This window comes from Leucoraja erinacea, chromosome 15 (assembly GCF_028641065.1).
Source record: "Leucoraja erinacea ecotype New England chromosome 15, Leri_hhj_1, whole genome shotgun sequence".
NCBI lineage: Eukaryota > Metazoa > Chordata > Chondrichthyes > Rajiformes > Rajidae > Leucoraja > Leucoraja erinaceus.
In genome coordinates, this window is record NC_073391.1 from 21,905,191 (window position 1) to 21,918,746 (window position 13,556).

General features: G+C 41.1%; 1 protein-coding gene across 3 annotated transcripts in view; it reads right to left on the minus strand.

Moving 5' to 3' along the window:
• Positions 1-13,556, minus strand: part of nrap (nebulin-related anchoring protein) — an 89,199-nt gene that overhangs the window by 14,064 nt on the left and 61,579 nt on the right. For all 3 annotated transcript variants that reach the window (XM_055646886.1, XM_055646888.1, XM_055646887.1), the window contains 7 exons: positions 12,618-12,725; positions 8,624-8,737; positions 7,357-7,554; positions 6,398-6,502; positions 4,080-4,178; positions 2,189-2,293; positions 1,988-2,095 (listed from right to left, as the gene is read on the minus strand). In XM_055646886.1, coding sequence (XP_055502861.1) covers positions 1,988-2,095; positions 2,189-2,293; positions 4,080-4,178; positions 6,398-6,502; positions 7,357-7,554; positions 8,624-8,737; positions 12,618-12,725 — 837 coding nt within the window. The remainder of the gene's footprint in view (positions 1-1,987; positions 2,096-2,188; positions 2,294-4,079; positions 4,179-6,397; positions 6,503-7,356; positions 7,555-8,623; positions 8,738-12,617; positions 12,726-13,556) is intronic.

Below are 13,556 nucleotides of genomic sequence, written 5' to 3' on the forward strand. Positions count from 1 at the left end.
AAGAAGGTTATGGGCTTTTGACTGTCCATGATCACAGCTTTTTTGTTATGTCCATAGAAAATCAATAGGGAACAAGATGCTAATTTCCGAGTATGAAAATGGCCATAACGTTTTTATTACTTGAGATAAGAAAGTGAATTAGGTATCAAATTAAACTTATTGTTATGCTTTATCTGATGGGATAAATTGCAGACTTGATTTTTTAAATCTCAAAATTTTGTAACATTGCCACTTGGATGGAGTCGAAGGGGGGGGTAAAGGGACAGGTGTTGCACCTCCTGCAGTTGCAGGGGAAAGTACCTGGGGAGGGGGTGGTCTGGGTGGGAAGGGACAAGTTGATCAGGGATTTGCGGAGGGAACGGACTCTGCAGAAAGCAGAAAGGAGTGGAGATGGGAAGATGTGGCCAGTCGTGGGATCCCGTTGGAGTTGGCGAAAATGTTGGAGGATTATATGCTGTATGCAAAGGCTGATAGGGTGGAAGGTGAGGACAAGGGGGACTCTGTCCTTGTTGTGAATAGGGGGAGGGGGAGCAAGAGTGGAGCTGCGGGATATCGAGGAGACCCTGGCGAGAGCCTCATCTATAATGGAAGAGGGGAACCCCCATTTCCAAAAGAATGAGAACATCTCCGATATCTAGTATGGAAAATCTTATCCTGGGCGCAGATGCGGCATAGACGGAGGAATTGGGAGTAGGGGATAGCGTCTTTACAGGAAGCAGGGTGGGAAGAAGTGTAGTCTAGATAGCTATGGGAGACAGTAGGTTTTGTAGTAGATGTCGGTCAATAGTCTGTCTCCTGTGATGGAGACGGTGATCATATTGAATGGCGGTGCAGGCTCAAAGAGCCAAATGGCCTACTCCTGCACCTATATTCTATGTTTCTATGTTTCTATATGAGATCCAGAAATGGTAGGGTGATGTTGGAGATGGTCCAAGTGAATTTGAGTGCAGGATGGAAATTAGTCGTGAAGTTGATAAAGTCAGTGAGTTCTGCATGGGCGCAGGAAGCAGCACCGATGCAGTTGTCAATGTAGCGGAGGTAGAGTTCGGGGATAGGGCCAGTGTACGCCTGGAAAAGTGATTGTTCGATGTACCCTACAAAGAGACAGGCATAGCTGGGGCCCATGCGAGTGCCCATAGCTACGCCTTGGATTAGGAGGAAGTCGGATGAGTCGAAGGAGAAATTGTTGAGGGTAAGAGCAGCACTGCTAGGAGTTTATGAAAATAGGATGTTACAGCATAAATTGTCTAAGGAATTTAAGGATGGTTATTTCTACATTAGAATTGGAAACAAAAAAAAATGGAAGTTATTAATTGTTTAATGTATTCAAATGTTTCCGTCAGTGGGAGTTTATCCAGGGTAGGGTTTCAATGACTGACTGCCTAGCTCAAGCCTAAAAAGTAATTACTAGAAATGTTTGATCTCCTATAACCTAAATCAACACTTGGCTAAGTATGTTAAGTAGACAATGTGGCTGTCCCTGAAATTTCGAGTGGATCACCTCTTGTCAAACTCTGACTGTAACGTTGAAGGGGATAAACATAAATATTAGCATAGTAAGCTGGTTGTTCATTACTCAGGACTCAAGGGGATTACCATTGCCGCTGATTCTTCCCAAATGCCAACTTCAGATTGTTTTTGAAGACTTGACAAGTTAGGAAGGAGCAGGAGTGTTCCTTGGACTCCGCAAAAATCAGACTACTGTGGTAGCTCATCTCACCACCGTACCAAATGACCTGTGTTTTCCTCTTCTCTCTAAGTGGTTGATTTTGCCTTTGTTCAGACTCCCACAAGCCATATAGGTTGAGGACCACTACAGGTTTAGAGTTGATTGTGTTCTATTGTTCCTTTATAGTGGACACTATGTAAGTCTTCAATAACTGTTGCTTGATTGCAAATAGCCACAAACGCATATCAGGTAACTGCATTATTTGCAGAATTATGTGATTGCATTACACTCATGAATCTGATAAAGATTTTCTCTTACATCACTTGCTATTTCTCTGGATGCTTTCGCACTTTGGAAAGGAATGGCTTCCAGGGTCAATTTGTATCCTAGAGCTCGTTGTTTCAACCAAGACTGTTTATATTTCACCTGCAGAAAGGCAGATTTTATTGCTGGTTAGAATTTTAAAAGAAATAAACAACTTAAAAAGAATCAGTTGGCCACTTCGGAGAAGAATGTTACCTCACTGAGATTTGCTGAATTAACCTTTGCCCGAATATATTCCGGTGAACTAACAGTTGCAGTGTAATGATGGCGGGCATCTTCTCCTGCAGCTCTGTACAAGCGCTGAAAGACAAATTATGTACATTATTTGTGTTGTTAATACACATATGTCCATGCATTGTCAAAAAATGTTCACTCAACATGCCCTTTAGGACTTTAATAGCAGCTATTTAACCAAGAATTCAGAAGCAAACACAAGTAGTTCTAATATTAGGGAACAAAGTGCAGGGGTAACTCAGCAGGTTATGTACGTCAGGTCTTGACCCAAAATGACACCCATCCACGTTCTCCAGAGATGCTGCCTGACCTGCTGAGCTACTCCAGCACTTTGTGGCCTTTTGTGTATTAACCAGCATCTGCAGTTCCTTCTGTCCAATACTAGGACTTTGGCAGCACTGAAATGTGTAGCAGTGGCCCACAATGTGAATGGCTGTTGGTATCCTGCACAATCCATTACATAATTTGCATGTTAAATCAGTGACACATGAGAGTGATTGGTCCCCAGAGTGACAGAAGCACGGAAGCTGAAACAGAAAGTTGTCAATGATCAAATCAAAGAGAGTGACAGAGAAAGAATCAGAGATGAAGGGGATCTCATATCACAAAATAAATTAGATACCTTCAAGGAAATGAAGATGATTAGTACACTGACATATTATATAATTATCAGATTAGAAGAAGACTGACTGTGAGCTGTACCAGTATAAGTAACCTGTTCATCACATCCTGAACATATCTCATCTTCATGTCTACAAACATTATTTTCTGTGCCTGATTTCTGCCCAATCTCCAGACCACTATCTACTCATTTTTTAGTTACCTCATTCTCGTGCGTTCAAAGACCATGGTCAAAGAAATGGTGCCAGCCTCTGTTACCTCCAATGGACTGTAAACTCATCCTTTTTGTTTGTAGAGGTCAACATCATCTCCAATATCTTTTCGCACACTAAATTTCCTTTCTGCTCACAAATGTCTAGATTACAGTCCCAACCAGCCCGCTCCCAGAATTGCCCCTGTTACTCACAGATTGAACGACTCAGTGTTCACATATAGTAGTACGCTCAATAGTACAACCATCAGTACATGTGCATGCCTCTGGTATACCTAGACCTGACAACCAAATGTCTAACACTGCCAGACAATAAGAACCCACCCTGACTTTGCTGGTCACATTCAGACCACACGACCAATCCAAACGTTGACAAATCAATGTCATTGACTCCATTATCGCTGGAAGGATAAGGTAACTAACTTGACCATCCTCTCCCAAGTCAACATCCTCAGCATCAAAAGCCTAGTTACTCTCAGCTGGCTGTGTTAGCTTTGTAGTCTCATCCCAACCCAGACTAAAGAGACACTCTATTCTGATCTATCCATCACAGGAGGGGATGACCACGTGGACAGAGAAAAACATTCAATGTTGTGCTCTAAGCTTCATAGAGGAAGATCAATATCCCTCTGATTCTTTAGACTTTAGAGATACAGCACGGAAACATACCCTTCAGCCCACTGAGTCCATGCCAACCAGCGATCACCCCATATACTAACACTATCCTACACACTAGGGACAATTTACAATTTTACCAGAGCTAATTAACCTACAAACCTGCATGTTTTCTGCAACTTGGGAAAAAAAAGGAGCACCCGAATAAAATCCATGTGGTCACAGAGAGAACGTACTAACTCTGCACAGACAGCACCTGTAGTCAGGATAGAAGCCGGGTCTCTGGCGCTGTAAGGCAACTGCTCTATCGCAGCTGTTCTATTGTTTTACGTTTTCTCTCTGAGTGCTGCAGTTTAGTGTTCCCCAACAAACTGAGGTTGTATTGAATCCTAGCAATGAACTGACCTCATTGGCAATGATGTTACTGAGTTTGGCATGAATCAGATCAGGCGAATTAGTCACTTGCGTAAAATGTAGAGAGTGCGGATGTTGTCGATAGTTTTTCTGTGAAAAATACAACAAAAAAAGATCATTACTCCTGCTTAGCCATCTACACCCATTCTCTCCCATTATATCAGCAGTAAAAGAGATCATAAACAGCGATCATTTCATAAAATGACAAATATTCTTTGATTATATATACCAAATGTAAAAGTCCAAAAAATGGCCTGCCACTCAAATATTCCAGATATTTCCACTGGAATTTATAAGGGGTAGAACTAAGGAATGGAACCAGGTGAGAAAAAGAACAAGGCCGTTAATTTCCGTTGATGGACAAAAAATGGATAGATGACGTTTTGGGTCAGACTGAAGACCAACCTATCCAATTGCTCCAGTGATGCTGCCTGACCCACTGAGTTATTCCAGCACTTTGTGTCTATCTTTGGTAGAAACCAGCATCTGCAGTTCCTTCATATTACAGTTAATTTTCATTGGTGTGCCCAGGTGGATATATGTCCAAGAAGAGTACTTTATTGGATTCCAGATTTGTTTCATTGTTTCTATGAGGTATCTTACACTGAGCCTTAATGAAGTGCGCACTTCCTCACCACCATCTGAAAAGTACCCCAGCGTCATTGTTCTTTGTATCAGAAGGCATATTTATTGCATCAAATGTGAAGGCCACCGTATAAGTCTAGATGCGTCAATACTGGAGAACAATAACCCACATCATTCATATCATTCCAGGTATCTTGGCCAATGGTTTTTCTGGGGACTGTAATTTCTTTATTTACTAATTAGTGAATATCCTTTGGGCTTGTTTGAATAACTCATGCCTCTCAAGTATAAAACATTGGTATTGGCTGAATGAAGTCATTGGCTGGGACTTAAGCACAAACTTCCAATTTACAGGAGAAGTGAGATATTTTTGAAAACTTAACAATTTTCAATCAATTCTCCTGAACAGAAAATATCGATATTTTAGCCCAACTTGTTCATTTTATTACAATCAATGCAACAAAAAGCAAAAAGTCACTGAATTATCAAGCTGTACAGTACAGTCCAACTTATCCGTGCCAAATAATTTGCCCAGCCTAGTCCCACTTGCCTGTGCCTGGCCCAAATCCCTCCAAATTTCCTTTATACAGAGCTGTCCAAATATATTTTAAATGTCATAATTCTACCTGCCTCTACTGTTTCCTCTGGCAACTCGTTCTACAGTATATACATTCTACCCTCTGTGTGAAAATGTTGCCCCTCGGGACCCTTTAAATCATTCCCCTCTTACCTTGAACCGATGTCCTCTAGTTTTAGACTCCTCTACTCTGGGGAAAAGACCCTGTCTATTTGTCTTATCTTCATGATTTTATGACCCCCTCAGCCTCCTATACTACAAGGAATAAAGATCCAACCTATCAAGCCTCTCCTTATAATTCAAACCTTTAAGATCTGGCAACATCTTGGTAAATCTCCCAAGTTTAATGTTTGCCGCCATGTGCAGAGGCTGAGGCTTATTTCACGGGGCAATAAAACAAACTATAAAAGGTAGCTCACTTTATTAAAAACTACAACTGCTATAATCTTAATTTAGCCATTTGGTAACACTCTCAAATGCAGGACTAAATTAAACTCTATGAAATGTTTCAGTTCTAGACCAACTCTGCCAAACAGCAACAAACAGGCACTGCTGGTGTATGTCACTATGTGAATGGGCAAGATTCCATGGCATTATTTGAAAATAGGCAGAGATTAATTTATTATTTTCCGGACAACATTCTTAGACCCCCGTATTATCTTTAATCAGACTTTACTGGACTTTATCTTGCACTAAACACTATTCCCTTTATCATGTATCTGTACACTGTGGATGGAGTGATTGTAATCATGTATAGTCTTTCTGCTGACTGGTTAGCACATAACAAAAGCTTTTCACCGTACCTTGATACACATGCCAATAAACTAAATGATTCATTTTATGAATCAGTCTGAAGAAGGGTCCAGACATGAAACATTGTTGTCCACAGATACTGCCTGACCCATTGTGTTCTGCCAGCAGTTTGATTTTTGCTCTAGAATAGCATTCTCTTGTGTCTTCATTTCAGGTGCAGTTTGAGACCTCCATATACCAACATGCACAATTACTTGTACAGCATCAGAGAAAGATTTATGATCAAACCAACCAATAACTCCCCTCCCCTTCACACCTCTCTGAGTTTACACATTCAGATTTCACAGGCTGTAAACAGAACAAGTCTATAAAGCCGATACCAACAAATTCCCACCTCACTGATCAGTTCACTCGCCCTCTTCATCCTTTCAATCCCCAGCGCCCCGGCTGAAATCCAAGCCGTTCCTCTCATGAAATTCAGGTCAGATCTGTACAAATTCTAAAAACAAAACAAAAAGTACCAATCACTGTATCTCATTCAAAACACATTAAAAAAAATGGTTAAGAAAATGAACTTGATTAAGTGGTGTTTGCCATTATACCGCAGACTCTAGTCTGGCGACAGTGAGTGGCCGGGACTGGATTTAGTGACAGCCCGCCTTCACCCTACAAATCAGAATATCACTGGTCAAGTATCCATCATTTCCAGCTTGCACTTTCCTCACTGGAAGAACCAAATCCTCCTTTGTACTCACAGGCAGCAAATAGACACAAGGGTTTAATAGAGTCATCCGTATATTTAGTTTACTTAGCTCTCAACACAGTTTTACTTAAATTCTATGCATCTTTTTTACTGAAGAGTTGTGGAATTAATAAGGCTTCTTGATTAGTAATGGTGTCAAAGATTTTGGGGAGAAGGCGGGAGAATGGGGTTGAGAGGGAAAGATAGATCATCCGCGATTGAATGGGGAACTCGATGGGCCAAAAGGCCAAATTCTGCTCCTGTGACATAAACTTGTGGAAGTTTGTTTTCTAATTGCTTAATGAAAGCATTAGAAAACAGTGAAGGGTTTGCATTAAAAAGCATGAAATAATACAGAATAAGTTCCTCCAATGCAGGGTTGGAGGTTAAAACTCACAGGCATAACTCAGTTGGCTGAGATGCAACAATTAACCACAGCGTTCTTGAATTATGGAGGTAAAAAATTAGCAAAATTTCCATCTTGAATCGTCACCTATTTAACAAGTTTCAATGCACAGAGAATTGCACCACTGTTTAAGTCTATTCCTTCAAGAAGGAAAGGCTCATATGGGTTAAATGCAGAAAACACAGTTCTGTCAATGCGAACATACCTCACTCTGTAGATCATAGGCTCGCTTTGCCCAAAGCACCTTCATGTCATTAGGCAGTGTTGTGTAATGATGAATGATGTTCTTGTAGTTCTGGTCACTAGCTAAGGCTTGAGCTTTTTTAGCGTGGACAAAGTTCATCATATCCATGGGTAGATGGAAATTGCTTTTCGTCTCCTCAAAATCTTTTCTGTAGTTCAGCTGGTTTGAAGACAACAAGCAAGGACAATATCTCATAATAATGTTAATGAATGATCTTTTGTTTCTCAGGATAATAATGAGTAAATCCCATTAATCATTAATAATATCATCTACTGCATATAACATAGACATCCCGTGGAGAGTGGGGGAGACACTATAGATCAGATTCATTTTGTTTTGGGAATACATAGAATTCTGGATCATGACCAGGGCAGTCAGCAGGGGAAGGGAAACACCACCCGACCTTCATCTCCACTCCAACCAACATTCTTTCCTTACTCTACCCAGAGGACATTTAGGCACTGGAAAGATGGTTGTTATGCCTTGTTGTGCCTTTAGTCAGAGGGTGGTGATCCTGTGGAATTCATTGCCACACAAGGCTGTGGAGGCTAAGTCAATGGATATGTTTAAGGCAGAGATAGAAAGATTCTTGATTAGTACAGGTCTCAATGGTTATGGGGAGAAGGCAGGAGAATGGGAGTAAGAGGGACAGATAAATCAGCCAAGATTGAATGGCGGAGTGGACTAGATGAGCCAAATGCCCTAATTCTGCTCCTATCACTTAGGAACATGAATTTATAAATCAATGACCCCACATCTGAGGGAAACATCAGCCAAGGGAGGCCGAATATATTGATTATCTACGGTAAATGAATCAGTCTGTGTAAACAAAATGCCCTCTAATTTGGCATTTTTATCAAGAGAATATACTCAATGGAAAAATACACAATTCATCTTAGTCTGATCTTGCAAGGATAATGATGGTATCAGATCTGTCACATCGATACATCCATGATTTCCGCCAACATCAGGCAAGATTGGATCAAAAGATAATAAAATATTTTTCCATCCAGAGCAAAGTGAAAACCTAACACATGAACATTAATTACAATCCCCACCATACCCTACATACCACCTCATACAATGCCACATGAATGACATGCGTAATCAACCCACTCAATGCCACACAACTCATCCCCTCCCCTGCCCCTTCCTATCAATACCTGCCACTGGACTATACCAAAAGGAATATAAACTCAAAACACTCCCACGTTCGTTTCCTACGTACATCGCTGGTGAGTCTGCCTGCGTGGACCGAATGAGAAATGTTCAGATCATCCTCCAGTTTTTGTGTTCCAACCATCTGACCTCTTGTCTTCTCAAAGGCTTCTCTGTATTTTATCTGTAATAGAAAACACACGTTAGGAGCCAAAGTTCGGGGGAGTGATGCTATAACATAGAGATGTAGTGGCACCAAACATGGTGAACAAACAGTTGCTTTACTCAGACATTACATGGTTGTTTGGTCCTCTAACATATTGTCATTGCTGCTGCTGCTGCTGAGCGTGGGTGTCTCAAGCTCAGTTACCTGTCGACTCGTGATCTCAAGGTAAGATCTACTTAAGTAGCCGGACACTCCCCTTAACCCATGACGTCACGTGACAGTCCTCGTAACCACTGACGAGGGTTCGACCAAAAGTGGTCTGACCATCAGGTGATGACACCACAGAACATAACTTGAAGAAGTCCTGAAGACACGAGGAACCGCAGATGCTGGAATCTTGAGGAAAACGCATTATGTACTGGAGTAACTCCGTGGGTCTGGCAGCAGAGAGATTGTGGAACTCCAGGGAAGAAAGGCCATGAGATAATTTTGATTAGCTATTCGTGATTTGTTTTTAAGTTTTTAACAACTTAAATATATTTTATTTGTTTATTAATGAGTGATGAGCATATAGAGGCGCAGAGATCATAAGGGGATTAGATAGGGTAAATGCACAAAGTCCTTTACCCAGAGTAGGGGCATCAAAAAACAGAGTTTATAGGTTTAAGGTGAGGGGGAAACGATTTAATAGGAACTTGAGGGGCAACTTTTATTTTTATACTAAGTGTGGTAGGTATATGGAACTGCTGCCAGAGGAGGTAGTTGAGGCAAGTACTATCACAATGTTTAAGACATTTGGACAGGTACATGGATAGGATAGGTTTAAAAGGATATGGGCCAAACATAGGCAGGTGGGACGTGCAGATAGGGCATGTTGGTTAACACGACCAGGTTGGGCCGAAGAGCCTGTTTCCCTGCTGTATGACTCCATGACTGTAGATGCTCTATAAACTGTAATAATTTGAAAATTATTTTTATCCTTCATTTAATTTAGAAATCAGAACTGTTTTGACAGACGCCAAAGAGGGTTGCTAGGTTATGGCACCAGTCAGAGGGTGTTCAGAGTGGAACCTCCAATATGATAATTAAGCCCTGCTGCCACTGAGCCTCACGGAAGGAGACCAGAGTTGGCTCTTTAAGTCCTGACAATTAGAGTTGGGATAGCCATTGTAGACAGTGGGTCTATGGTATAAGATTTTTGAATGAATTGGAGAAACTTGATCTCGATGATTAACTAACAACCAATTTACAAATAATGTAGAAGAGCACCATGACAACTGCCAAAGTGTATGCTGGGATACTTGACACAAAGGCTATAAACTTGGTTTACCTCAGCAGTAAACAAAACAGTTAGCATTAGTCATCTGGGCAGTTTATCACAAGATCTCTTTTACAAGATATTACCAATATCTTTGAGCTGTGATCAGCGGGTGCACATTGCAGAACTAACAGCTTACCTCAACAGTTTGCTAGAACCTTCACGAGCAATATTTAAAAAAACCTGCTGACTTCTCTGTATAAATACCTGCACGTTGCAATGATCGTTGGAGCTGTGACCTCACCTTTGATCAAGGCACTATCCCCTAGCGTCAGGCTTCTTGCCCAGAGTAGCGGAATCAAGTACCTGAGGGCATAGGTTTAAGCTGAGGGAGTAAAGATTATTATAGGAATCTGATGGGTAACTTTTTCACACCAAGGATGGTGGGTGTATAGAACGAGGTGCCATAAGAGGTAGTTGAGGCAGGTGGTATTGCAACATTTAAGAAGCATTTAGACAGGTACATTGATAGGATAGGTTTAGAGTGATATGGGCCAACTGCAGGCAAGTGGGACTAGCATAGATGGAACATGTTGGTCGTTGTGGGCAGGTTGGGCCGAAGGGCCTGTTTCCACACTGATGGCTCTATGACTAATAAATGAAAGCATGCTGCTGGTGGTTAACTTAACTAATGTTTGAATCTAACCAGCTGTTTCTTGAGGCTGTTTTGCTGGTCATAAGCTCAACACCTTCACAAACAGAAATATAACTAACAGCCAAGAAAGAACATTTGAGGTTTTGATCACTATTGCAATATAGGAAATGTAGAATCAAATTGACACACAAGGCTCCCACTAACAGTAAAGTGATCATGATGAAATAATCTTGGTGTGTGGTTTTGTCTGAGGAATAAATATATAAACCTAATGCACAGGCAGATCGGTAGTTGAGGAGCTCGGTACAAGAACTGTTCCAGACCCGCTGTCTGAAAAAAGCACAGAGAATTGCTAAGGACAAACTGCACCCCCTCCGCATACACCTGGATCTCCTGCCATCAGGCAAGAGATATCGCAGCATCAAAGCCCGGACTACAAGACTGCTAAACAGCTTCCTGCAACAGGCTGTGAGGCTGCTAAACAGTCACTCTGTACTCACAGTCACCTGATTCTGAGGCTTGGCATTGTCCACTTTAATAACTGGCACTGGCCACTCAAATCAGCTGCCCCGGACATTTTTATGATTGGTTTTACTGTATTTTAACGTTGTTGTTTTACCTGCTTTTAACTATTTATACTGTTCCATCAGGGACTGGATTGTTTTTAGTGTTATTATGTGTGAAATGTTTTAAATTTCATGTGCAATGCTCCAGTATTCCTTGGGAAACGTCTTTTCATTTTGTACTGTACAACTGTTGCTTGCAAGATGACAATAAAGATTGATTGATTGATTGATTGATTGATTGATTGATTGATTGATTGATTGATTGATTGATTGATTGATTGGTTGATTGGTTGATTGATTGATTGATTGATTGATGCATATGTGGTGAACCAATTTTCTCATTTGACCAGAAATTACCCAATTAAAGCCAGCCAGTAGCACATAAGTGGCAAGCCAGGTGGTGAATCGGTGGAATTCATTGCCACAGACGGTGGTGGAGACCAAGTCATTGAGTATTTTTAAAACGGAGAGTAATAGGTTCCTTAATTAGTAAGGATGTCAAAGGCTAAGGAAAATGGGGCTGACAGGGAAAAATAGATCATGTATGATGGAATGGTGGAGCACACTCGATGGGCCCAATGGCCTAACTCTGCTCCTATGCCTTATGGTCATACAAAATGCAGCATTTTACAGGAGCAGTTTAAGATTGAAATGTATAAAATTAGGTCAGAATCAGTGCATTTCTCAATAAAGGATGCTAAGATATTTAAAAATAAAATCAGTTCTCCTAAGTTGGAAAGTTTTGCGAGTTCCAAAAGTCTTAGAGGAATTCAAGGTCCCTATGGAGCGACACTGTCAAACATGTCAGAATTTTAAACTACATTCCTATAAGGTTGCAGAGTGCTGCCAAAGGCCTCAATACGTCGCTTCAAATGTTAACTGAACTATGAACACTGGAAGGAATTTAATAGCTAAGAAACCTGGTACCAAAAGTGGCCAACTCTCAGAATGCTGAGAGATGTGTTTTAATCAGAAGTGGACTTCATTAAAATATTAAAAGCCGTGCTACTAGTTATTGGCTGTTAAAAGAGACACTATTTAGCCTACAGTACCTGCTATGTACTATTCCCTTTTGCGCTAATCATCTACACTGAATCACATACTGATAATTATTCATGCAATGAGAGGTGGGTCAGTAAAATATTCAAGCACAGGCCATAATCATGACAGAACCAATCCCAACATACATGTAGGAAATAAGTATTTTTAATGGCTTCAAAATGGAAGTTTGCCAAAGGCCAAGTAATAGTTGAGGCTGGATTTTATCCAAGCGTATGTTCAAAATTGCTCAAAAAACTGGCCTTGGGATTGCCATTGATTCTAAATAGACATGAATTGTTTAACTCCTTATTTGCACCTCTGGAAAGCATTAGTTATAGCAATTTCCAAAGCAGTTATCTAGAGTTATGCAGTACTTACATCACTAATAATTTCTCGAGAAGCTTTGGCAGCTTGGAATGGAATAGCATCCAACTGTAGTTTATATCCACCATCTTGTAATTTCATCCATGCCTCTTTGTAGCGAATCTTTAAAAGAAGATGTCATTTTGTGAGCAAGTATTCACAGCATTCTATTCAGTTTTAAGATCAGTTAAAGGGGCGGCACCATGGCACAGCGGTAGAGTTGCTGCCTTACAGCACCAGACACCCGGGTTCAATCCTGATTACGGGTGCTGTCTGTACAGAGGTTGTAAGTTCTCCCTGTGACTGCGTAGGTTTGTTCTGGGTGCTCCGACTCCGATTTCATTCCACACTCCATTGACGTACACGTTTGTAGGTTAATTGGCTTCAGTAAAATTGTAAATTGCGTAGGATAGCATGTAGGATAGTGGTAGTTTACGGGGTGATCGCTGGTCGGTGCGGGCTCTGTATCCGTGCTGTATCTCTAAATCTAAAGTCTATATCTAATGTCAAAATCTTAGAGATCTTAGAGTGCAGAAATGGCAAATAGGGTTCCTGCCGAAAACATTCAAGAATAATCCCAACGTACAATTTTCCATCTTATTTATTTTTGTTACCTCCTCCATCACAGAAAGCAATAACAATATAGCCTGAAAATCATTTATTAAAATGCATTTGTGTCTTAATTTAGACCAGATTATTCAAGTGCCTAAAGGTACACAAAAATGCTGGAGAAACTCAGCGGGTGCAGCAGCATCTATGGAGCGAAGGAAATAGGCGACGTTTCGGGACGAAACCCTTCTTCAGACTGATGGGGGGTGGGAGGGAGAAGGAAGGAAAAAGGGAGGAGGAGGAGCCCGAGGGCAGGGGGATGGGAGGAGACAGCTCGAGGGTTAAGGAAGGGGAGGAGACAGCAAGGGCTAGCAAAACTGGGAGAATTCAACGTTCATGCCATCT